The sequence below is a fragment of the Sarcophilus harrisii genome, chromosome 4 (assembly GCF_902635505.1).
Source record: "Sarcophilus harrisii chromosome 4, mSarHar1.11, whole genome shotgun sequence".
Classification (NCBI taxonomy): Eukaryota; Metazoa; Chordata; class Mammalia; order Dasyuromorphia; family Dasyuridae; genus Sarcophilus; species Sarcophilus harrisii.
Window position 1 is genome coordinate 9,182,261 of NC_045429.1, and position 25,961 is coordinate 9,208,221.

General features: G+C 48.6%; 1 protein-coding gene across 1 annotated transcript in view; it reads left to right on the forward strand.

Moving 5' to 3' along the window:
• Nucleotides 1–25,961, forward strand: part of WLS (Wnt ligand secretion mediator) — a 116,577-nt gene that overhangs the window by 50,803 nt on the left and 39,813 nt on the right. Inside the window, exon 2 of the mRNA XM_003767256.2 lies at nt 4,157–4,429. Within this exon, the coding sequence (XP_003767304.1) occupies nt 4,157–4,429 (273 nt within the window). The remainder of the gene's footprint in view (nt 1–4,156; nt 4,430–25,961) is intronic.

Here is a 25,961-nt window from a genome sequence, read left to right on the forward strand (position 1 = left end):
GTAGTGTTATCATTGGGGCAGCACCCTTTACTATCAAGTCATTTTTCGAAGTCTGATTTAAAGACCTTCAGCACTTCATCCCTGGACTATGGTATTAGCCTTGTGATTGGTCTTCCTGCCCCAAGTCTGCCCCCCTCCAGTCTGTCTTCCTGCTGCCAAATTGATCTTCCTAAAATGCAAAAATCCCATTATGGAACAGCCACTCCCTCTCACTTCCAAGAGCCAATATAAAATCCTCTAATGTTGTTCAAACCCCTTTGCAGCTTGCCCCTCCTACATGTTGCTCATCTCCTACTTCCCTCCCTCTCCATATTCTGTGATCAGGTGACGCTGGCCTTCTTGCCCTTCCCTGCACGAGACCCTCCATGCCCTCCTGGTTTGGTACTTTTCCTCAGTGTCCCATGCTTGGACTGTCCCTCTCCTGTTTCCTCCTCCTGGCTTCCCCGGCTACTTTCAAGTGTTGGCTGAAAATCCCACCTTCTGCAAGTCTTTCTCACTCCTCCAGAAGCAAGGCCCCTTTCTCTTTTGATCACCCCCAATTTATCTTGAATTGATGCCATTTGTATGTAGCTGTTAGCGTGTTGTTTCTGCTCCCCCAAACAGGAGGCACTTTTAAAATGCTTGCTTACTGTTGGTTGGTTGCCTCCACGAAGCTTTCCCTGGTTACTCCAGCTTGCCATCACCCTCCTTTCTCTTGTCCAGACTACTTTGCATCTCTGTGTATTTATCCTCAGGTCTATTTATTTGTGTTCACAACTTGCTGATTAAATATTTGCAATCAATGAATAAGCTGGCATCATGACATTCAGAGAGACTTCTGTGACCTGGGTAAACAAGACAGTGCTTGCTCCATTTTGGACTCCAACTATACTGGAGTTTTATGTCTCACACATAGGAGAATTGGTAGCTTGGGGGCACATAGGGAACCCCCAAATTGGGAGAGATCTTGGACCCACATAATCACAATTTTTGCCTGAGCGAGGATCCTTGTGTGATCAGAGCCAGATAGTTCTTCAGCCTCCATTCAGGGATCCAGAGCACTCCTTCCACTGAGGCACCGTTCCAATGGTGGGGAAGTTTTTCCTGACATAAAGCTCCAATTGAATTCTTTTCAGTTTCCACCCATTGTTCCTGGGTCTTTCCTCTGGGGGCCTGGCAGAAGAAGATCTCTCTCTCTCTCTCTCTCTCTCTCTCTCTCTCTCTCTCTCTCTCTCTCTCTCTCTCTCTCTGTCTCTCTCTCTCTGTCTCTCTCTCTCTGTCTCTCTCTCTTAATTTTTTTTTTTTTTTTGCTGAGGCAACTGGGGTTAAGTGACTTGCCGAGGGTCACACAGGTAGGAGGTTTTAAGTATCTGAGACCTGAGTTCCTCCTGACTTCAGGGCTGGTGCTCTATCCGCTGCTCCACCTATTTCCCTAATATTTCTCTTTTGCACAAGATCCCTTCAGTGGCTTGGAGGAAGATGGCGGAGCCTCCAAATGTCTCCCCAGCAGCAGCTTCTTGAACTGACCCATACGTATATGGCCTTAATTGGACACTTGTCACCATCTTAGTTACTGTCGGCCTGCATGCATGTGCGTCCTTCCCAAAATGCGATCCAGCAGAGCTGAATGCAGGGCTGCACGTGTGGTCTGGGATGGTCACACTGTCTTTCTCCCAATGAAGCTTTCAAGGCTCACATCTCATATGACTGTAACTCACTGAGTCTGCTAAAACCTGCAATTGTCTTTAATACTAACTCTTCCCGAGTCAGATTCATCCCTCAGTCTTGTCCTTGTGAACCAGACTGCAAGACTCTAGTTATCTTAGTTCTGTTGTTATTTTGTGTCTCAAATATTATCCCTATGACCTTGAGAAACTCATTTGACTTTCCTCAGCCTCAGTTTTCCTCATCCACAAAATGGGTGTGATCATAGCACCTATTGCAAAGTCTTCTTGTAAGAACTAAATGAGATAACATGCAAAAAAAAAAAATTGGCAAACCCTAAAACTTTCTATAAGTGCATCCTTTTGTTATTCTTATCACCTTCCTATTCAGTTCATCCTATGCCGCCTCTCAAGACCATTTTTGCCTCTTACATTTGTCAATTGGTCTATTATCTCCAAGGGCTATACCCTTTCTGCTTTTATTAATAACAGTGTTAAGTAACACAGGCCGAGTACAGATGACTGGAAACTTTTATCTGGGGTCATGGGATCATTATCTACAGTGGAATGGACCTTAGAGACCATTGAGTTCAAACCTTGCATTTTAGAGTTGAAGGAATGGCCCAGGGAGGCAGACTCTTGGCCAAGATCATAAGATGTGTGAGAGCTGGGAAATGGACCCGGATCCTTTGCTCCAAAGCCAAGTGCTCTCTTTCCATTGGACCATATATGGCTCGTAGCTTTCTCAGCCATGAAACAAGAGAATTGGGTTCTCGATGCTGAGTTTTTACAAAATTAATAGCTATATTTCAAGGTGATTGATCTTCCTGACCCTATGTATTTTATTTTAAAAACCAAAACATTATTCTGAAAAAGGGTTCACAGGCTCCAGCTGACTGGGGAAGGGCTCCATGACATCCAAAGATGAAGCATCCCCCATTGAGGTGCTCTATCTCCCAGGTCCCAGATCAAGGATCCTCTGATCACAGGAGTTTTTTCTCCTAATGAATGAGATAGAAAATGAAAGATTGCAAAGGAGGTAGCCTTTGTGTCGAGCTATCGAAGCCGCAGACTCGTGTCAAGGGCAGCTTCGACCGGACTCACCTATTGAGTTTGGGATGGTTCTCTGGGCCTGCCCCCTGCATGTGAGCAAGTGCGTCGTGGCCATTTCTGTGGAACAAGAGACTCATTTTTCAGATGAGGTGGAGGACGAGGGGGAGGAGGAGGAGGAGAATAAACACAGAAAGGCCACGTTCGTTTTGGAAGAAGCTTTTAGAGCTCTCAAATATAGAAATCTGTGTGATTACCTGAGCTATAAATGGGACTCAGCTCTGACTTGGCTCTCCCTGCTCATTTCCCTGACCACAAGAAACAGGGGCCACTTTTAATATACTGTTTGGGCTTAATGTTTGTGGATAATTTAGCTGAGTCAGGATAACTGGAGGCTCCGTTGAGTCATGTTTCCAAGAATAAGGCATGCGGCTGATTTAAGAGACAAATGACTTAGGAGAGGCCCCGGTGGATCAAAGGATGAGTGTGGGGGAAGGGAGGCTGGCAGCGGTGGCCATCGAGGCATGGTCTGGCCATTGGGCTGACTTCCCAGGATATGGTAATGGAGGCCTTTAAATAGAGTCTAGGGAGGATGATTGGGATCGGGGAGTCATTTCCTAGTCATTTGTGAACTTTGGCTCTAATCCCTAGTAGCTGGGGGTCACTTATGAAATCATGGAGTGTTTGAGCTGGAGCAAAGCTCTCAAGGAAACTCAACATCCATGTGGTCCATGAGGAATCTAAGGCTGAGGCTATGTGACCTCTCCAAGGTGATACAGCTCATGCTGCGTCTGCTTTGCCTCCACTGACCCTCGGCAAATCCCTTTAGCTCTGAGCCTCAGTTTCCTCACCAGTTAAATAGTGTTCTATTGTACCTACCTCCCAGGGTAGTTATCCATAAAATGCTTTGTGAGTCTTAATAGCTGCGTATATATCAGAATCACCATCATTGTTGTTATTAAAGAGCCTATCCAGTTCATCAACAAGCATTAAGCACCTGCTGTGTGCCAGGCCCTGTTCTAAACCTCGCTGCTCACCTACTAATATATTCCATATAAAACTATGGTCTATAGGGTTGTATTGTCTGGAAGGCAATCTTGAGGAAAGAAGGGCTGAGCAGTGGAAATGGGGCAAAGTAGGATTGGACTTTTAGTTTGAAGGAAACCAGGGGAGCTGAGAGGTAGAAGACAAGAGGCAGGAGGGAGAATTTTGCAAACATGGAGGCCACCTAAGAGGGAGAGATGGATTCTGTGTACAAAAAAATTGGATCTTAGGGGGTGGAGGTGGGACATCAAATCATGAAGGGCTTTGGATGCCAAATGGAAGATCCTATAGGTCTTAGGGGGCCACTGGATTTGAGAGTGTGGAGAGGTACATAGTTAACCCTGCACATTAGAACGGATACTTTGAAACATTCGATCCAATGGTTTTCTTAACCAGAAAACATGTTTTCCTCCTTTCAGCTCCTGGTCCCACCACAGCAGTATCCTACATGTCAGTGAAATGTGTGGATTCCAAGAAAATTCATCACAAATCCAAGTGGTTCATGCCTTGGGGCCCCAACCATTGTGACAAGATCAGGGATTTTGACGAAGCCCCTCCCAGGCAGATTGAAGCCAATGACATCGTGTTTGCTGTCCACGTGCCACTGCCCGCCATGGAGATGAGCCCCTGGTTCCAGTTCATGCTCTTCATCCTCCAGCTGGACATCGCTTTCAAGCTGAACAACCAGATTAGTAAGTCCTGTTCTTCCACGTGCTCAGCGTCAGGGTTGTCTAGGATGTAAGAGGCAGGGCTTGGAAAAGGAGAGAAGGAAAGAAAAGAAAGAGAGGAGAAAGAAAAGGAAAAAGAGAAAGACAGAGAGGGGAGAAACAAACAGACAGAGAGATGGAAAGAGAGAGAGATGGGGTAGAGAAGAAGAGGAAAAGAGGGGGAGGGAGGGAAGGAGGGAGGGAAGAAAAGAAGAGGGGGAAAAAATGATATTAGCCAATCTGATAAATGTGAAGTGGTACCTCAGAGTTATCTTAATTTGCATTTCTCTAATTAATAATAATTTAGAGCATTTCTTTTTGCATGATTGATAGAGAGCTTTGTTTGGAAACTGTTCATATCTTTTGACCATTTATCAATTGGGAAATGACTTATATTCTTATAAATCTTATTGTTCTTTGTGAGCATATGTGTGTGGATATAAGCATATATAATACATATATGTATGAATAAATATGATATATATGTATGCCTAATATACACACATATATACATATATATGCATGTATGAGAAATGAAATTTTTATCATTTTTTCACAATTATGATTGCTATGTATTTCTTTTCATCTGATTTTCCTTGATAATTCCTTAAAATACAGTGTCTGAGCTCTTTTTTAAATTATGGCTTCATATAGTCCAATAATTCTTAAACTGTCTCCCCTCAGTCTCTTTTCTAGGTCAGTTCTTTTTCCAATGAGATATTTCACATTTTCTTCTATTTTTTTTTCATTTTTTGATTTTGTTGATTTGTTTCTTGCTGTTTCGTGGAGTCATTAACTTCTACTTGTCCAATTCTAGTTTTGTGTTTTTTTTCCATTGAGCTTTTGTATCTTCTTTTTTGTTTGGCAAATTCTATTTTGTTTATTATTTTCTTCAGTAATTTGTGTATGTGTGTGTGTGTGTGTGTGTGTGTGTGTGTGTGTATCTATGTGTGCCCCTATATGTATGGGTCCTTAACCCAACTGTTGATATTCTTTTCATGATTTTATCATTCTCATTCATTTTCCCAATGTTTCTGTTGTGTCGCCTATTTATTATTTTTTTTAATTCTTTTTGTGCTCTTCCAGTAGTCCTTTTTTGCCCAAAACTAATTCAGTCAGTCAGTTTTTCTTTCAGACTTTGGATGTAGCTTTTTTGACATTGTTGTTTTTTTGCATTTGTGTTTTGATTTTCTCTGTCAAAATAGTAACTTTCTATTTTTAGGTTGTGTTGTTGTTTGCTCATTTTTCAATCCTATGTATTGATTTGTAACTTTATGTCAAAGTTGTGCTCCAACTTAGAGGGTGCTCCAACTAGGGGGTGGGAAGGACACTGTTCCAAGGCTTATTATTATTTGTGTGTGTGTGTGTGTGTGTGTGTGTGTGCTGATGTTTTCAGTTCTGGGGATTTGTACCTTTCAGTTCTTCCAAGTTGCTATTACCTAAGGAGAACTATGGTCACTGCTCTCTTGACGTGTGATCTGGTTTATGAGTGACCACAGATTCTCTTTCTGCCCTGAAACTGTGATCAGGGTCCTTGTCCCTTGAGGCTGTCCATTCTAGTGTGCTCTGGAATTGTGACCCAGAACTATGGACTGGCAATACAACAGCATCCTCTGCCCCGTGCCAGCAAAGGGTCCCCTCTAATCGCTTTCAGAGCAGTCGTCCAGTTCCCTTACCATCCGTGGGCTGAGAGTTTCAAAGGCCCCCACTGTAGATCCAGGTACCCCCATGGCTTGCTGCTGGCTTGCCTGGGTATAGCCTGACTGGTCTACTCTTTTCACACCAATGAGACAGACCTGTCTTACTGGCCTTCTAAGTGATATTGGGCTGGAAAATTGATGCTTTTTTTTCTGTTAGGTTTGACACTTCAGAATTCATTTTGATGCATTATTTTAGAGTTGTTTGGAGAGGGATTTGGTAGAGCTCAGGTGGAGCGCTGCCAACTTGATTAAGTTAATCAAAAGATTTGTTTAAAGATCATGTGACTGGGGAAGAATGATATCTGACCCACTGTCTCACTCTCATATCTTGCAAGACCAAAAAAGAAAGAAGTAGCAGGCTCATGGGATCATAGATTTAATCCTGGAAGAAACGTTAGTGGCTATAATGTCCAACCCATCATTTTACCAATGAGAAAACAGAGGCCGAGAGGTATTGAATGACTTGACTTGCACAGGGTCACACAGCTGGGAAGCTTCTAAGTCTAGATTCGAAGGTGGGTGTCCCGGGGCCAGCACACACAGCCCCTCCGGGCTTCCTCAGCTGGAGATTGGGGGACTTGCGCATTGTGTGCCAGCGTGAATGCGCTCTATAAATGCCAGCCATGATCATCATTATTTCCTCTTTGGGAGCTTGTGTCACCAACATCAATCCCCCCGCCAGTTGCTTGAGCTTAAACAAGAGCAGGCTGGAAAATGAAAATGCTCGGGTGCTTTTCTGTTGATTTTTGGTAGATCACAGCCCTACCACGGTCAATAGTCTTGAATGGGGGAGGATAAGCAGGTGCAGTGAGGGGGCTACAAAGTGCGGGGCTAGAATTCGCACACAAGCCCCTAACTTCTGGGCCAGCCCTTAGTTACTGTGTTGCCTTTCAAGGCCTTATCTGTTTATACAAAATAACCCCCCGGAGCTCTCCTGTGAACAGAGCCAGTCCACGTCAGAAGCCGGCTTGGCCAGAAGCTGAGAAGAGGCTTTCTCCGGAGCGGGGGTGGGTGGGTGGCCGGGGGTGCTGACTTTCATGTGGGCAGGTTTGCGGTTGGGGGGGGGGGTCCCACCTGGCAGCTTTGTCTGTGGATGCTCAGGCGGCTTTGATTTAGGGTGATGCCGTCTTTTCCTAGCACCTCGCTTTAAGCCAGACCATGGGGGAAGTTTTACAAAACTTCATGGCTCGGTCTTCTCCCAGAGTCCTGCTTGCCAGGGAACCTCAGAGGCAGCAGAGCCACTCCCTTCCTTGGGCCCCAGGGAGTCGTCCCAGTTCTAGTTCCACTAGGAGGACTAGGGTTCATTGGGAGGAGGGAGAGAACCTGGTTCAGAAGTCTGAGGCCTCAGGTTCCAATCCCACTTACTGTACTCCCTCATTATACTTGATCTACTTGCACCTACCTCCTTTCTGCCTCAGTTTCCTCACCTGAGCACTTCCTAGTTCTCAGTGATTCCCAGGTGCCAGGGAGCTTACCAGATGTAAAGAAAACACCAGGGCAGGTCAGTGACACTTAGGCCAGGTATAGGGGAGACAGGGTCAGGGCCAGGAGGTCAGGGCTTGGTGGGTGTCTTCCCTGATGTAAATAATCCCTCCTCACCAGGGGGGTTTGACCTCTTTTTTAAGCCTCAAAATAGGGTTTTCCACCTGGGGAAAATGAACTTACTTTTTAAAACATTTAAAACCTATCTTGCCAGGCAGATTTCAGTACATTTGATTTCCTTTGTAATCTAATGTATTTTATTTTATGCATTTTCAAACACGATTCTGAGAAAGGAGAGCGGAGTTTTCGGCAGGCTGGCTGAGAGGAGGCGGGGTAAGGGGCTCCGGGCCCGGAGAGTGGAGCAGACAGAACATGTGGAGCATGTGGGGAAGACCCAGTCAGAGAACAAGGAGAATGCCCATTCGGCCATCAACCAGTATTTATTAAGCACCTACTGTGTTCCAGGCCCTGTGCTAGGCTCAAGGCTTACTCAAAATGAGCTTGGTTCTAGTGAGGAGACACAAGAAGTCTGTGTGTGTGTGGTGTGTGTGTGTGTGTGTGTGTGTGTGTGTATTCACACACATATAGACACATACAGTATAAATGCAAAATGAACAAATACAAATTTATACCAACTAGTTAAATATAATGTAATTTGGGAGGGAAGGTGGGAACAAGCAATTGGAGGCACAAAGAAGAGCTCCCCAAGGTGTTTTCCCAGTCTTACAAATCCATCCTCCTTATATGTACCTGTATTTTCCAAATTAAAGAAATTTAGACTGGGGGATTTACCCAGAGTCACATCGCTAGTGAGTGTCAGAGGCCAGAATCTCACTGCAGTGGCTGCCGATCCAAGGCTCTCTGTGGGTCCCCGGCCACCTCACAATCCCTCCTTCTCCCACAGTGCCTCTTTCCAGGTCCCTGGTGTGAGTCCCGAGGGAGAGAGTGGACTAGAAGGCTTTGGGGCGGCCGTGGGCGCTCCCATCTGGGCCGGGCCAGGGTTTGGGCCCACTTTGACAGACTTGAGTAGAGGAGTACCTTGGCTGGAGGTCCGCTTCTAAGTTAGACAGACAGACATTAAAGACTCTTCACACTTCATCCTAGACTTCAGGATTAGAAAAAGAAAAATAATCCCAGAAAGCTCAGCTAAGCCGGGGAAGGTTAAATAGAGAGCTGCTCATTGTTCCATCCACTCTGGGATGGATTCTGGCTGCTGCCTTTTGAAAAGGGAGGAGGGAAGGATTGGGGAGGATTGGGGAAGAGTGAAGAAGTCTAGGGAGGCCTGGGGAGGAGAAGGGGAGGACTGGGAATACCTGGGGAAAACTGGGCCGGGGAAAGGGCAGCTCAGGACAGTTCCTGGCAGAGGAAGGAGTAATGTGGCGCTGCTGAGAGCAGCCTGGAGACCTCTGGGAAGACTTCATAAACATAAACCAGATTTTAAAAAATAATATTTACCCTGCCTTGAACTCTTTTCTTTTTCCATTTTAGGACAAAAGTTTCCAAAGTCCCAGCTGTGGTTCAAGGCAAACTCCTTCCAGCTCTTTCAAAGCCAGGAGGCAGTTTCAGCTTTTCAATAGACTGGGAATAATAGGCTTAAAGGGCTGGGGGGGAAACTTCAGCCCAGGAGAGCTTGGCAGATGTTTGGGAGCTGAGTAACTGAGCTTCTACTAGAAGCCCATTAAGGATATAAGGCAGGTCTGCCCCACTTGGGTTGTTTGGAGGATCTGGCCTCCAGACCGTGGCCTCCAAGGAACCCGGTGTGAAAGATCAAAGAGGGAGCCTTTGCTGGGAGCCAGCCAGCCTTGTGTTCCCTGTTTCAAGGTGCCCAGGCTGAAGCTCTGGTAACCACTGGCAGGCGTGTGTGAATGAATGAATGAATGAGAAAACCTTTGTCACCTCATGCACCTTTTCAGTCACTGTGCTGCCAAGACACAGATGGCAGCCAATAAGACGGTCTTGTCCTCAAGGAGCTTTTGCTCTTAAAAGGAAGGAAGGCAACCCATGCTGAGGAACAGAGGGGAGGATCCCTTCCAGGGAGGAGAGTCCTGGGCAGGGGTTAGGGAACCAATGGTACAGGGCCGGCCTTGCCAGGATGCCAGGCTCAGCTGGTTCCTGTTCTTAGCAGCAGAAACGGGAACATGGGGCCAGGCGTGTTCCACGTGGAGGGCCCCATCAGCCGTCCCTGGAGCGACTCGGTCTGTTGTAGCCGAGGCTGGTCGGGAAGGAAGACTGGGGTGCTTGTTCTCCAGTTCCCACGCTGTCAGGATCTCGGATTAGGTCATGGAATCACATCCATTTCTTGTTATGGCAAACCTTGGACAAAGACCTTCAGGAGCAGGCAGAGGCAGGGGACACTGGGGCCTGGGCCGCGTGGGTCCCTCCAGGATGGAGCTGCTTGTGGTTTTATGACTAGGAGGGCTATAATCGCTGGGCCTCTGGGTGGCTTAGTGGGTTGGACTGGGTGCCGTCTAATATTCCAGTTACAGCCCATTCTGGGTCGGTTTGTACAGGGCTTGTTCTCCTGAGTCTTGAAGAACATAGGTGGGAGAACACACAAACATCTCGTATGTGAACATGTGCGTCACAGTGGATGAGGGCTGGGCCTGGAGTCGGCGAGACTCACGTTCCAGAGTTCAAATCCAGCCTCAGACACGTCCTCGCTGTGTCCCTCTGGGTGAGCCCCTTCCCCTTGTTTGTCTCAGTCTCCTCACCTAGAAGATAAACTGGGGAAGGCAACGGTGACCCCACCAGTATCTTTGTTGAGAAAACCCCAACTGGGGTCACAAGGACTGAATCCACTGAACATCAACAGATACATGAAATACTCGCGGATGGATATGAAAGGATGTCTATTTGGGCACATATAACGACATCATGCCCCTGGGGCCACATGCACATGCGTGTAGCCCTCTGAAGTCCACCCCACTCCCAGGGGCCCTTGCGGTGGGAGGAGATGGTGACTCATTGAAATCCTCTTCTGTTCTGGCTTCATCTTCCTCCCCTCCCCCTCTGCCCCACGTCCAGTATTTACAAGTCTATGAGCAGACGGGGCCAATCAGTTTAACCGCTAATTTGAGGAAAAGACAGAGACTGGAAAGGAGGAGAGCAGATTCTGTCTGAGTTTTACCCAGTGGATGATTAACCAGACTGGGGAAGGTCGGGATGGGGGTGTTTGTTTGCTCAGATTCCCGGGATTATCTCTGTTTTGGGGAGGATCTGAGATAAGTCTGGGACTTTTGAATGAGAATAATCCCTTTAGAGCGTGTTTATATTGGCCAGAAGTCTGGGAACCTTTGGGCTGTATTTGCTTTGGGATATAATTATTGATAAGCCTTTTTCATTTGGATAACATCAGTCTCAAGCTTTCCGGATTGGTCCCCGGTGCCTTCCAAATCATTATTAGTCGTTCGCCAGAAAGACTTTCTGAGGGAAAGGAACCAGCGGGGCCGATGGAGTCTTTCAGAAGTCTGGCCAAGATTAGCTAAGTGTCAGGTTCAGTGAGGTTCAGGGCCTGGGGAGTTCCCCATAAAATGGAGGCGCCCTGAGCGAGATTGCAGCTCACCGTCTTTTTCCTTTCTTCCTTTTTCAATGTATTTATGTCACCAGCATTTCATATTTTCCCTTCCATGGTTTTCCACTATTCCCCACATTAGGGGATAATAAAATTTTTAAAAATAATAATAATGCAATAAAAGGACAAGTCTTCTTGGTCCTTAGGCAGGAGATAGATCCTGGGAAGTTAAATAATTGCCCCAAAGTCCCCCAGCTAGTCAGGGACAGGTAACGGGCTGGAGGGAGTCAGAGCAGCCATTGAGACTTTCTCATGAGCCGCTCTCTCTTTTTAGCTTCAGCCACACTGCAGGTCTACCCGGGTTGTAATTTAAAGCTAGAAGGGGCCCTAAAAGTCACCAAGTAAGTCCTTTTGCATTTTGCATGAGGGGAGACTGAGGCTCTTGTGATTAAATGATATACTTAGGGTCACACAGGACCAGGACCACTGGATCTCCCGGGTTCTTTTCCCTGGATCATGCTGTTTCTCATCTGGAAAATGAACTGGGGAAGGAAACAGTGGAAGGAAATCCAACGATTTGTGGATTCAGTGAGATCTCCATGAGGATGAATTGAGTGCTTCAGTTTCTGGGCGTGTTCCATTTATTGGGTGACTGCTGGGTGTTGGGAGATGCCCAGAGACTTTGCCCCGATTCTCTTCCCTGTTCCCCCACACCCTCCGCCCCGTGCCTGTCTTCCAGTGCCTCGGCTTACCTTGTACGTCACACTATCTCCCCATTACCGTGAGCCCGGTAGGGTGAAGGACCCCTTTCTGTGTATCCCCTCCCAGTGGCACATGGTAAGGTCGCCCTCATAAATGGCTGTTATCCAGCCAGTTAATTTGGAAGGCCGTTGTACTGTCCTCCCCTCTGGCCTGGGTTTCAGAGCTGTCTTCTCTGAACAGGGGAACGAGGCACCCCAGAGAGGGCCAGGGGATTGTGCAAGTTCCAGGGCTGGTTGCAGCCAGAGGCCAAATGAGAAGCCGGCCTCCCTCTTCCTCCACTGCCTCCTGCTGTGTCATCCCGGTTATTCTGCAGCGAGGGACTTTGCTGACTTAAATCCACAATGACCACAGAGATGCAAATTTGCATCAAGGTGTTGTGGGACATCAAAGTGCTGGGCTTGGAGTCAAGGAGGCTGGGCTTAAGAGCCTGTAGCTCCCCTCTCCCTCTCCCCAAAGTCCAGTATCTAAGGAGACTGGATGGACAGTAGACCCTGTGCAAGTCACTTGCCACGTCTGCACCTCAGTTTCCTCATGGGCAAAGATGGGGGCAGATTGGTCTTGATGACTTCTAGTCCCCCTCCTGTTCAGTCTGTGCTCCCAGGAGTTTCTGGGAGCTCCAAGAACTCAGGGGCTGGGGGGGACAATTGGAGAAGGAGGGAGAGGGCATTGGGGAACAGAAATGGAACCATGCCCTGCCTCCCCGGAGCAGAGACTGCGCTGCAGTCGGGACCAGAGTTCAGAGTCTGCCCCGTGCTGATCGAGTCAAGTGGTCCTTCATTCTCAAAGAGGATTAAAATGACGTCCCCGTCACCTGGAATTCAGGCGAGGGCTGGTCCAGAGCTTCCTCTTCAGGGCTTTGACTCCTCCTGGGCTGGAATGAGCGCGCACCGGGCTTGTGGCGGTGTCGATTCTGGCCCCACTCACTGGCCCAGACAACAGGTCAGGATGGTATACAGTTGGGGCTTAATGCATGTCTGAATGAGGGAATGAACATTAGGAGAATGTTTGGCGCAGGGCCCAGCAGACGGCAGGGACTCCGTGAATGATGCTGTGGAACGGACTCCTTCCCTTCTCTGGGACAAAAAAGGGACAAAGGCAGGGGGAGGGCGCAGAAGCTTTCTGGGGCCCTTGAGGCAGGAGGGGCTTGGGACTGCAGCACCCCCCCCCCCGCCCTCCCACGGGCAGCAGCTCTCAGGCAGGACTGGGCGGGGCTCGGCTTTGTGGGCGCCCTCCCCAATGGTTAGGCGGCCTTGCATTTGGGACCGAGCGCAGCTTGTTGCCAGCTGGAGTCGCTCCCCACCTGTGCTAGTACCAATGCTGGAACTTCGTTTGGGAGGGGAAGGAGCTCTGAGCAAGGCCGTTCTCCTGCCAATCAGCACAGCTTTCATTATGGTTGGTAAGGGACTTACCCAGGGTCCTGCAGCCTGTATGGGCTCAAGGCAGCACAGGGCTCCAAGCTCCTCTACTGAGGGTCGAGTCTGGAGCTGGGGAGACTCATCCTCGGGACCACAAATCTAGCCTCAGAGACTTACTGCTTGGGTGACCCTGGGCAGGTCATGGAATCTCTTTGCCTCAGTTTCCTCATCTGTAAAATGGGGATAAGACTAGCACCTACCTCCTAGGACTGTTGTGGGGATCAAATGAAACCATAAGTGTAATAAGCCCTAAGCACACAGTAGGAACTATATAAGTGAGTATTCCCTTCCCTACCTCTCCTTATTAAAAGCTGTTTAAATGTCATTTCATCAGCAAAGTTTCTGTGGCTCCAAAATCCCAAGGTTGCTGAGAGTGACTTTCTTAATCCTCCAATATCTAAAGGAGGAACTGGGATTCTCCCGGGTTAAGGGGTCAGCTTTGAGTAAGGGGGTTGTGAGCGCCTGCCTCCTTCTCTCCTCCTTCCCCTTCAGAATGAGCTTTTGAGCCACAAGGACTCTGGGATTTGAGGGACCAAGCAGGGAGGCCCACCCCTATCTCCGGGGAGCCCCAAGGGGCTCATTTCCCGGTTAGGGTATGTATGAGGCTATTTCCTTACCCAGCACACCCCGCAGTGGGAGCATAACAAAGGCCTGGAGAAATCTGCTGCTGCCTTTGATGTGGGAGTAATCTGGGCCCTGAATAATGCAAAGAGACCAGCCCCAGAGCTTATCTGATAATGCATCTGGGGCTTTGTCACCTGCCCTTCCAAAGCCTGGTGGGGGTGGGGGAGGCGCTTTCTACCTCCGGCAGTGTTCCTCTCTTCTCACCTCCGCTGTCACCTAGACAGAGGAGCTGAAACTTTTGCTGCAGTTTTAAATTTTAATAGCTGGCAGAGCATCTCCAGTGCTGGGTTTGGAGTCAAGAAAACCCAGATTCAAGTCCTGCATCAGATACTTATTAATTATATGAGCTAGAGTACTTAATTTGTCCCAGCCTCAGTTTCCTCAGCTGTAAAAGGGACAATTACAATAGCACCGGTTAAAGCACTAGGTCTGGAGTCAGGGAGAACCGGCTTCAGATACCAGCTGTGTGACTCTGAGCAAGTCACTTAACCTCATTTGCTTCAGTTTCCCTAATTGTAAGATGAGATAGAAGAGGAAATGGTAACTACTCCAGTGTCTTTGTTAAGAAAACCCCAAATGGGGTCATGTCAGACACCCCTGAAATAACTGAACAAGCAGAACACCAATATAAAAGCACCTCCTTCCCTGGGTGGCTATATCTAAGGAGGCACTTTCTGCAAAACATTTTGCAAACCATAAAGCATCATCTCATATTGAGTATTATTATTACTACTACACTTACTACTACTACTACTACTACTACTACTACTACTACTACTACTACTACTCTACTTCTACTAGTAGTACTACTATTACTACTGCTGTTGCTGCTACTTACTGCTACTACTACTATTAGTACTGCTATTACTACTACTACTATTGCTATTATTGCTACTACTATTACTACTGCCATTACTGCTATTACTACTGCTACTCCTACTATTAGTACTGCTATTACTAATAATGCTATTACTGCTACTACTAGGAGTACTGCTATTACTACTACTACTACTATACTTCTACTAGTACTGCTATTACTACTGCTATTGCTGCTACTTACTGCTACTACTAGTATTACTATTAGTACTGCTATTACTACTATTGCTATTACTGTTACTAGTACTGCTATTACTACTATTGCTGCTGCTGCTACTACTACTACTATTACTATTACTTTGGGCTCCGTTCTGCCTGAATGGGGACTGAGGGGTTAAATAGAACTCTTCCTTTTTAACTTTGCTTTTCTAAATAACATGAAGTCCGAGAGCAGAAGGTCTTTTCTGATGGTCAGGGGGCCGAGCGTGTCTTGGGCCAGTCTGTGGCCATGAAGGCATGGGTCACTCTGATGTCTCATTTGCCAAGAGTGAAGGGCATTTTTCACCTGAAAGAAGCAAGAGTTAACAGGGCTTAACTCTGGAAGCCACCCCGGTTTGGAACTGGGCCAAGCCCCCCCATTTCTCAGATGAGGCTGCTGCTCACCCATGAAGGACACCTGCCTGCCCAGCCTCCCTCAGGGAGCCAAAGTTTGCCTCCTTTTTTCTTCTCCAGGTTAAACCATTTCAGTGCCTCCCACGGATTCTTCTCGGGTCATTAGGTTGCTGGATCCCTAGACAAGGGACAGCTAGAATATCTGTCTCTGAGTCCAAATGTCAGGGCAGAAGCAGAGGAGGATGGGGGAGGCTCCGCGTCCTCTGTGTCCCAAATGGGCAGAAGGGAGATCCGGGCTCACAGAGGGAGATCTGGGCTCGGGGAGGGAGATCCGGAGTCAGGAAGGGAGATCTGGGCTCAGGGAGGGAGATCCAGGGATCAGGGAGGGAGATTTGGGGCTCAGAGAAGGAGCCACACTGGACATTTCCGCACTGGGCAGATCTCGTTCATGCACCTGAGAGCAGAGTTCTTGGCCGCCTTTTTCTGCTGGTCCGAGTTCTCGGGGCCGATCGTCCCTCCCGGGACACGGTCCGCTTCTTGTTCCCATCTGGAAACCTCCATGCTGGGAACGCATCTTCTCTCTCATTTGTTCAGGCAGTTTGGTGCCGTCAGCTCCTGTGGAGAGCAATCTCGGGTCTCAGTCTGGGTGCAATTATCACCCAAGTCTCGGTGTAAATGACCAAGGAAATAAAGGCCGGCTCCTCAAGCTACCATGGCATGGAGGGAGCCCAGAGCGGGCACTGGGTCACGAGTCAGGGAGCCGGGCATTGGACCCAGAGGTTAAATGGACACCTTACAGATGAGGGATGCAGGGTGTCCTGCCTAAGGGAGAGATGGAGGAAACGGGACACTTCCGACTCCAGAACCAGAGCCAGAACCCTTTCCGCTGCACCGTGCTGGGTAACCAGCGCCAGCTTGCTTTACACACAGCTCCTGGCTTCAGCTCAGAATGAAAAGTGTTTTGAACTGTTCATGTGGATACATATACCCTGGTACAGAAGGGTTTGGGATCAATTGGGGAGCTGGACTGCATTCCCTGGGCTGTTTCTTAATCTTTCCTCATTTTCAGAAGGAGGAGGGAATAGAACCCGATGGACTCTGAGGTTCCTGTTTCCTTGATCCTGTCTTATCTGGTCTTTCTAAGGAGACAAGTGACCTCGGCCTCCCCAGACTGAATCCTGGGCCAGTTAGCGGAGTCGCCACCCCACGTTTTAGTTTAAAGAAAGCTGCATCCCCGAAAGGAGCCGAGTTCTGCAGTGGATCGCGTTTTATCTGATTTCATTTTGTATTTTTAAATGTTAGCTTCTGTTCCTTCCAAGTTGTTGGGTGGGTAGCGAGTGGTGGTGTACTGGAAGGGTATTTTTAGGGTGACATTAAAAAATGGATCACAGACCAGCCCAGGAAGCAGCCATTCTTAGGTGAGTCAATGTATAAATAGCCGAGCTGAGCTTTTGTCAAGTGTAACTGACCTTTCCGCCGGCTCCACTGTCCAACCCCGACTCGGGATGGCCTGGCCAGCCCTGGGCCTCTAGGAAACTGAGGCACAAGAGCTGTGGGCCACATGAGGATAGAAACTCCCATGTCTGCGGATCCAGCAACCTAATGACCCGGGAAGGGTCTGTGGGAGGCACTGAAGTGGTTTAACGTGGAGAAGAAAAAAGGAGGCAAACTTTGGCTCCCTGAGGGAGGCTGGGCAGATCAGGTGTCCTTCATGTGTGACACATGAAGCCTCATATGCAAAATGGGGGGCTTGGACCACCTCCAAACCGGGGTGGCTTCCAGAGTTAAGTTCTGTTAACTCTTGTTTCTTTCAGAAACATGAAGGCCAGGGCCTCTTTGGGTTTTAGCCTTTGCTTCAGAGCAAACACTTTATAAATACTTGCCAGTTGAGTCAGTTTCATCAGAAGGGTTGAATGTTGGGTTCCAGAGAGAAGACAGGAGGGTCCTTTGAGGGAGGGTTGCCATAATACTAGTTATGTCCATTTTCTCCCCATAGTTACAGATAATAATGAGCTGCATTTATATGATGCTTGAAGTTTCCCTGATCTCTTGTCAGGCCCTAGAATGGGCCCTGTTCTCCTGGGGCAGGATTCTGAAGGGAACCCAAGCTCTAGAACTAACACAGGGACTCCCACTTGGAATCCCTGAAGATCTTCCTCATCACTTCTGCCTCTTGGAATCCCCAGCTTCCTTTCCCACTCAGTTCAGATGCAATCTTCTGGGGGACGACTCGTCTGGTCTCCCCAGCTTCTAAGGCCACCTCCTCTGGGTTCATGTTCCCTTCCTCTGTCTGATATGGATCTAATTACTTCCACACTGTATTCTCCCTTCCAAGGCAGGCTCCTGGAGGACGGGGACTCGGCCTTTCTTGGTATTGCCAGCACTTGGTGCAGTGTTTGGTACATAATAAGTGCTTCATAAAAACTTGTGGATTGATTTGTCAGTTTGCCTTCCTCAAGATTGTTTCTAGACTGATTGTCTATAGAACATGGGGGAAAATATTTGAGTAAAAAAGATGGTGCCTTTTTCCCATTCCATAAATGTCTTCTAGCTCTTCTTCCTTCCTTCCTTCCTTCCTTCCTTCTTCCTTCCTTCCTTCCTCCTTCCTTCCTTCCTTCCTTCCTTCCTTCCTTCCTTCCTTCCTTCCTTCCTTCCTTCCTCCCTCCCTCCCCACTTATTTTATTTTATGAATTTAAAAACCTAATTCCAAGAACAGGCCAAAGTGACCATGTCTGTGTGCTGTCATTCCCCCCCCCCCCCGGCCCACTGGCCCATTCCATGTAGCTCTTCCTTCCTCTAAGGGTTTTCTCCGAGGTGAGAGCCTTTCTGAGCCCCCCTTGGACACCAGTGGGCACAGGGACTATCATCCCTCATTTTGTCCATCATCTTCCTCAGTCATGGTTTTCTCTGGTGCTTCCTAAGGAGCCCCTTGCAGTTGCCATTTGCCTCGTATTTTCCCCATCATCCTTTGGGTGCTCTTGTCCAGAGTCTGGGGGAACAGGGTTGGACAGCTGTCCACCACTATAGGAAAACCCTTGTGGTTCAGTAGATGAGGGCTGAATCCTATAGATGGAGGCAGTGGGAAAATCGGAGCAGACTCCACGCTGCTTCTCTCGGAGGCCATCCTCTGCGAGCTGTTCTCGGTCTGGTCGAGGCTGCGCCAGGGACGCCACATACTGGGCAGCGCTCTGGGCAGGCACTCCGGTCCCACGCTCTCCGGGGCCTCACAAGTGGTCCCTCGCCCTCACTCCCACTGGAATGGGATGAATCAGAGTCTGCCCCAGTGAGGTCCGGTGGCCCACACCTGTGGCGAAGGCCCAAGGATGGAGACAGGCGAGTGACTCAGGGAGCTCGGCCCTGCATCCTTGCCCTGTAAAACAAGGCCGGGGTGCAAGCCCATGAGCCGGATTCTCTGTGTGAATCACGCTGGCCGGCCGCCAGCAATAACACAGCTGCCGAAGCAGCCTCGTCACTAGGTGACAGCCCTCTGAAGGGATGTCAGGGAGCTCTGGGGTGACATCTGCCTCCTGGCACAGGCCCCCAAAGGGAAGCCGGCTCAGGGACAGGGAGGGGGTGGGAGAAATTGGTCACTGTCAACAAATAGGCCCTTGTTTCTGTTGAAACCTGAGCCTACTTCCCTCCCTGCAAAGGCTGCTGGGGTCCTGAGTCATTTGGGCCGTGGGGGAACCAAAGCCCTTTTAGGAACAGGGCAGGGGATTTTTTTTTTTGTCTGTGCCCCTTAATGATACGTGATGATTTCAGCAGTAACTTTTGATTGTTTCATCACAGACTAGAGCATAATTAGGGGAGGTGAGAAGAGGAAGGCTGGCTCATCCAAGATCATGGACGTAGATCTGAGAGGGATCCCTAGAGTGTCACTTTCCAGATGAGGAAACTGAGGCTTGCCATTTAGAGACATAAGTGATTGCAAGGTCACACAGCAGCATTTGGACTCATCTCTGACTCCAAGTCCAAAGTCCTGTCCACTGTACTTTCACGCATTAATTGTTCCTGGACTAGAATATATCAACCTTGAGTGGGAAGGAAGCTCAGAGACTATCTGATGCCCTCCCTCTCACTTTACAATTGAGGAAACTGAGGTTCAAGAAATTGTTGATTGGCCCAAGCCCATGTAGGGAGGCAGGACCAGAAGGCAGAATTTGAACTCGGATCCCTTGATTTTAGAGCCAGCATTGTAGGCTGTCATCATCTGCCCGAGTGGCTCTGGTTGGATGGTGTCTAGAGGGAGGCTGACCGGGGGAGACCCAGCCAGGCCTTTCTCCCCCTCTCCCTCCCCACAGCCCAGTGTGCTTTCCCAGAACGAGCCTTACAGGTGGGCAATGCCGGAATTCACATCCCTGACTGGATTGGGTTTGGGGTTTTGGTTTTCTAACCAGATCTTTGATTTTGTCGATTACTGATTCTGGAGGAGAAACCACTTCCCCCCAAACCAGTAACAACAGCAACCAACAATATCACACAGGAACCCACCAGCAAGGATGGGTTTATCGTCTCAAGGTTTGCTGCTGGACCACAGAACCAGGGCCTGGACACAGCCCAGGCCAGCAGCCTTTCCCCCTCTGTGAGCAAAGATGGGCTCAGGGGATCTCTCCGGCATTTTTCTTACATAAACAAAAGCTTTCTGATAAGCCTAGTTCCAACTGTAGTGGCTAGAACATAGTAGGTGCTTAATGCAGGGGATGGGCTAAAGTATGGGGCTCAGAGGGCCATCCCTCTGAGGTTATATTCAGTTTTTCCATCATCTGTCTTATGTGCCCAGTGGTTTGCAAGCTGTTTCCCCAAGTAGGTGGTAGAGCCTTGAGGGCAGAACTGTTTTCACTTTCTTTGTATACCCAAGGCTTAGCCTGGGAGCTGGTACATAGTAGGTGCTTGTGTTTGCTGACTTGATTTCTTCCTTCCTTTTTCCTTTCCTCCCTTCATTCTTCCTTCCCTCCTTCTCTCCCTCTTTCCCTCCCTCCCTTCATTTGTTCCTTCCTTCCTTCCTTCCTTTCTTCCTTTTCTTCCTTTTTTTTCCCTTTCCTTCCTTTTCTTCCCCACTTGCCCACGGGACTCTGGGCCAACCACTGACAAGGTTGGACTAGATAGCATCTTAGATCCGGGATCCTGTGAAATGCTGCTTGACTGGCTGACTAATGGAACCTCGAAGCCTCCCGAGCTCCAGGTTCCAGACATTTGGGGGGAGGAGGGGGGCGCTGCCGAGGAGTGCGCGTCTCCAGCTGTAGGGCGCTCCTAGAAAGCCCTGACCACATGCAGGCATTTCTCCCATTGTAAATCTGTCAGGTGGTGTTGAAAGAAGACAGTCTGGGCCCTCTCTGAACTGGTGCACAGGCTTGAGAAAGGATCTTGCTTCTTTCCCATTACAGCCGGCGACACCCAAGGCCCGGGGCCATCTCAGGAGAGGCTCTGGAACCCAACCTCATTAGGGCGGCCGAGAGCGCCTCCGTGCAGGACCCGACCCGTTGGAGTTTTGTTACTTAATGTTGTCTAATGAAATCCCAGGTCAGAGGGTTTTAGTCAGGGAGGGACGTCGACATTAAGGAGCCCTCTGGCCTTGAGCCCTCGGGAGAGAAGCTGGGGGAGTCCAGACTCTGCCTCTCCCTCCTGAGGTTACCCAAACAAGACCTTGATGAGTCAGGGCTCCCCTTCTGAAGAAGCGATTGGTGCTGGGAGCGAGAATCAGGCTGGGCTGGAGTGAGGACTGGACTTGGCCCCAGCCGTTCAAATTCGGGGCTGCTGGAGGAGGATGGTCTGGGGCAGGTAGAGAGGAGTTAACCAAAGGCCGGGATAAGAATTCCACTGGATGAAGGGCTGCTTGAGGCCCCTCTCTGGCCTCAGTTTACCTGTATCTAAAAGGATACGATTGTAGTAAGTCGTGTTCTTCCAAAGCTCTTTTAATTCTAAATTTTGTGATACTGGTTAAAAAAAAATAAAGAAGGTCAATAAGGGAACAGATTAAGTAGTACTACTACATCCAGAAGTAAATGGACACAGGAGTATAACGTCGCCATCTTGCCAACCTCCGAGCACTTTAGAAATGCGACCTGCAGGTGATGCTGATGATGCTCTATAAACCCAAGATGCAGCAAATTAGAATACAGATACCTCCCACCCTTTTTGGGGAAGACTGACGATCCAGAACATAGTTGAGGGTCTAGGAAGACTTAAGTTTGCCGTGCCAGAGATTCACAGCCAAGGAAGGAAGTACATGGCGCCGTACGGCTTCTGGGGGGCTTTCATTGGTAACCGTTTGGGGCTTTTTTCTGTTATGTCATTTTATATATATATGTATATATATATATATATATATATATATATATATATATATATGTATGTATATATGTATTTAGAGACGTCATTTTTATAGGCAGGAGCTGCTCCTAAGATTGCTTAAGATTTCCCAATCTCTTCTCTGGTGGAAAAGTTTTCTCCTCTTGCCATTAGGTTGGGAGGAGACCTGTTGCTCTGCTGGCCTTACTTTCCCTTCCAGTAAAACGAGAAGGGACAAGAACCGCTCTCTAGGATCAAGGCTTTTAAGAAAAATGGAGCTACGGACCACATGGTTTGGGCGCAGGCTTAAGTTTAGCCCCTGGGCCTAAAGGTGGAGAGGCTTCCATCCCAGGCCCACTCCTGCAGCACGGATCACTGTCCTCTGGAAGCTCAGAGCAGAGGGCTGCTCGTGGAAAGCCGAACGGAAATAGTGGGTGCAAACCACAGCTTCTGCTGCAGCTACCTCTGCCTGGCATCCTGGCTAATTTTCCATCTGAGGACTGTGGCCAGGAGGCAGTTTGGGAAGCAGGGGGCTCCATTCAGGGTCCCCAAAGGCAGCCGGGCTGGCCCCGGGATCCTCTAGCCGTCCTCAGGGAGGGCGGTGATCCCAAGGGAATCGGGAGAGGGCTCCCGTGGGGGGCAGCTTGGTCCAGCACGTCCGCCCACCCCCCGGCAAGTTCCCATTCGTGGTGGATGCGTGACCTCCTTCATCTCCCCGTGGGAAGCCTTGCCCACACAGGATCCTGGGAGTCACGAAACGGCTGGTTTATTATAGTCATGGGTTAGTAATTAAAGTGAAGGTGCCAGCCTATGGGAAAGAGAATGAGTCAAAGGGCCAGGGTTTCTGCCACACGCAAGGCTCCGATCTTTGGCTTAACATGTGGGTGTGGGAGATAGAGGAACGAGGGGGCCGTAGCATGGAGGGAGCTCCTAGAGCTGAACAGGGGCAAGCCCTGTGGGCCTGGGGGCAATAAGGACCACGGAGAACCCTGGAACTGGAAGGGACCCCAGATGTCCTCCACGGAGCCACGGCTTTGTAGGAGTGGAGGCGGATCCATACCCCACAGTTACAAGAGAAATACTCCACAAAGGGGAAGGGGCTGGAATTTCTTAAGAGCTCCCAGTGCGGAAATTTTCCCCACCTCCCAGCTGGCCTCTGACCTCGTAATGAAGTCACGAGAGCCAGAAGAGACTTGGTGACGATCTAGTCCAATTTCATTTAACACACGAGGAAACTGAGGCTCAGGGATAGATGAGGGTTCCTAGTAAGAGCTAGAGTGAACCGAGGTATTCCTGATTCCAAACTCAACACTCACTATCAACTGATGTCCAAACCTGAAGATTCTGGGGGGAATAGAAAGGCAGAGCATTAAACCATCCTGCCATAATCCACAGCTAGTGTCAGAGGTAAGATCTGAACTCACTTCTTGGGGCTTCCAATCCCAGCCCCTTGTGTTCCCCATCGTGTGTCTGCTGGTCCCACTCCTGAAGGACAGACTGAAGCAATTGGTCGGCCCGTGTTAGGGAGAAGGCAGGGTGACAGTGAGCGTCTCCGCAGGGAGCGAGGATGTGAAGAAGGAATACTTGGAACCAGTCGGAGCTAGGAAATGTCAGGCCTTTGCTTCCTTCAGTTGTTCTCTTCTGTGGGGCTCCTGGAGCTGCATGCTGGGAATGGGGAGACTCAGTCATGTGGATCTGGTTTTTTGGTTGGGATATAGATGACAAATGGTGAGGAGAGCTGAAGCATAAAGGCTGAAGCTTAATGGCAGAACTGAAGAGCTGAATACCTGCTTCCTTCCCTACATGCACCAAACTGGAGCCTGTCCTTCGAGGGAGTGACCTGTCACAGAAAGACCAGCGGGGGTTTGGTTTACATGGGATTACCCAGGATAGAAGGTCATTTATAAGCAGGTGACTGAAGATTAGAGATGGAGGACAAAGAGCCCAAGCCCCCATTTTACAGATGGAAAAACCAAGACGGAGAGAGAGTCAATGGACTTTTCTAAGGTCACAGCTCTCTGTGACTCTCCCCATCACTCTCAATTCTGCCCTTTGGGCCCAACTAGAACTGGTCCAGCCTTTCAGACACTTGGAGGCCCTTAGCATGACTCCGCGCATTAAATCATTGTTCTCTTAAGCCTGAGCATCCTCAATCCCTTCAGCTGCCTCCAAATGACTAAAATCATGAGCTGGTTGGAACGCTACAGACCTGCCTGTGGAATCCTGGGCAAAGACTTGGTCTTCTCTTACCTCAGTTTCCTCATCTGTAAAATAGGGGTAATAAAAGCCCCATTTCGCAGGCTGTTGTGAAGATCAAATGAGATGTCATTTGTGAAGCGCTTTGCAAACCGGCCAGTGTAGAGAAAGCGCTTGTCCCAATGGGAGCTATTTGCCCTCTTGGTCTCCCCATCGGACTTTTTGAAGGTTCCTTCTGGCTTAAACATCTGTGTCTGCGTGAGTTTGTTGGTGCTCAGTGAAAACCTGTTTCTCCATCAGTCGGTCAGTCAGCAAGCGTGTATTACGTGCCTTCTTCATGTCATGACTTTCACAGCGTCATTCAGTTGGGTCTGATTCCTGGTGATCCCATTTGAGGTTTTCTTGGCAGAGACATCATTTCCTTCTCCAGCTCGTTTTTATAGATGAGGAAACTGAGGCAAACAGAGCAAAGCGACTTGGCCAGGGTCACACAGCTAATAAGTGTCCAAGGCTGGATTTGAACTCGGGTCTTCCTACTCTGTGCACTGTGGTACCCATGGGTGTCGCATCGGCCACAAGGACAGCAATGAGAGTTCCTGACCTCGGGGAGTTTACATTCTGTGGGGATAAACACGGAGAGGGGCTGGGCGGGGAAGGATCCGCAGTCAGTCTGTGCAGACCTCAGCGGCCGGGAAGCCTGAATTGGCGGCAGGGCAGGGAGGTCAGCGGCCCCAGAGCTTCCAGGGGCGGTTTTCCGGATGCTGAGAGACCGAGGGCTGGCTGAGCCTCGGAGGCCCTTCTGTCCCCTGCGGTCCCCCGGGGCCCACTTGTCTCCCCCTCCTCCCTGGCTCATCTCTGAGCTTCAGCATCCCCCAAGATTCCCACTTTCTCTTAGCACCTGCCCAGGGCCAGGTGGCAGGCCGGGGTCAGGCTGGCTCCCCCTGGTGGCCGGACGGAGTCCCTCCTGCACTCCCGGATGGCTCCCTCCCTGCTTCTGAAGCCGGGAAACATCCCGAGGCCCTCTGGTCCTTCCTGGGACGCTCTCTCTGGAAGCCGGGTCCGCAGCTTTGCCCTACTCTGACTCAGTTTCCCTGCAGACATCCGCCATTTAGCGACCGGTTTCCTCTCGAATGCCCTGAGGGGAATGGATCATTGGGCAGAGAGCCCCAAATGCTCGGTTTGGTTTTCTGTTTGAATTTCCGTCACCATGATGTCTCCTCGGACAACCCTGTCTCCATGGTCATCACTGGGCATGGTGGGGCTTGGATTGGACTGGATTCGGGGCTCAGACAGACCGGGCTCGGCCCTTTCCCCTCCCCCATATTGACCTCCTGGGTGACTGTGAGCAAGTCTTGGCCCCCATTTCTAAAACAGGGATAGTGGGATCCTCTGCATTTGCCACATGAAATGGAACCCAAAATCTTCCTTTACTAAGTGTTTAGAAATAGATACGTTGTATATTATGCAAAACATGCAACCATATCTTATGCTATATATTATATGCGCAAATGTCCCTCTTTAATAATAAGTTTTAAAAATATATATATGTTGTATATTATGCAAAATATGCAACCATATTTTATACTATGTATTATAATATATGCTGTGACATATGTCCTTTAATAAGCATTTTAAAATATATGTTGTATATTATACAAAACATATAACCATATTTTATGCTATATAATATATGCTGCAACATAAGTCCTTTATGATGATGATGATGATATATATTAATGTAGTGCATATTATGTTTTATGCTCTGTATTATACTGTATACTGCAACATACTATATTAATGATATCTAATACATGCTATATTATATGTTAATCTACAAAACAGGACAATATGTTACATATTATGACATATGCCACGATATATTAATATGGTATATGTGCTATAATGTGCTATATTAACATGCAATATGTATCATATCAACATATTAAATATTATGGTATAGATTGATGCAAATAGATAAATATCAAGTGATACAAATAGCACTATTGGACTTGCAAAGTTCCTTATCCGTTCTCTCATTTGCTTCTCACAATAATCCTGTGAGGGATTCGGTCAGCAAGTATTTGGGGAAACATTTACATCGCACCGTACTG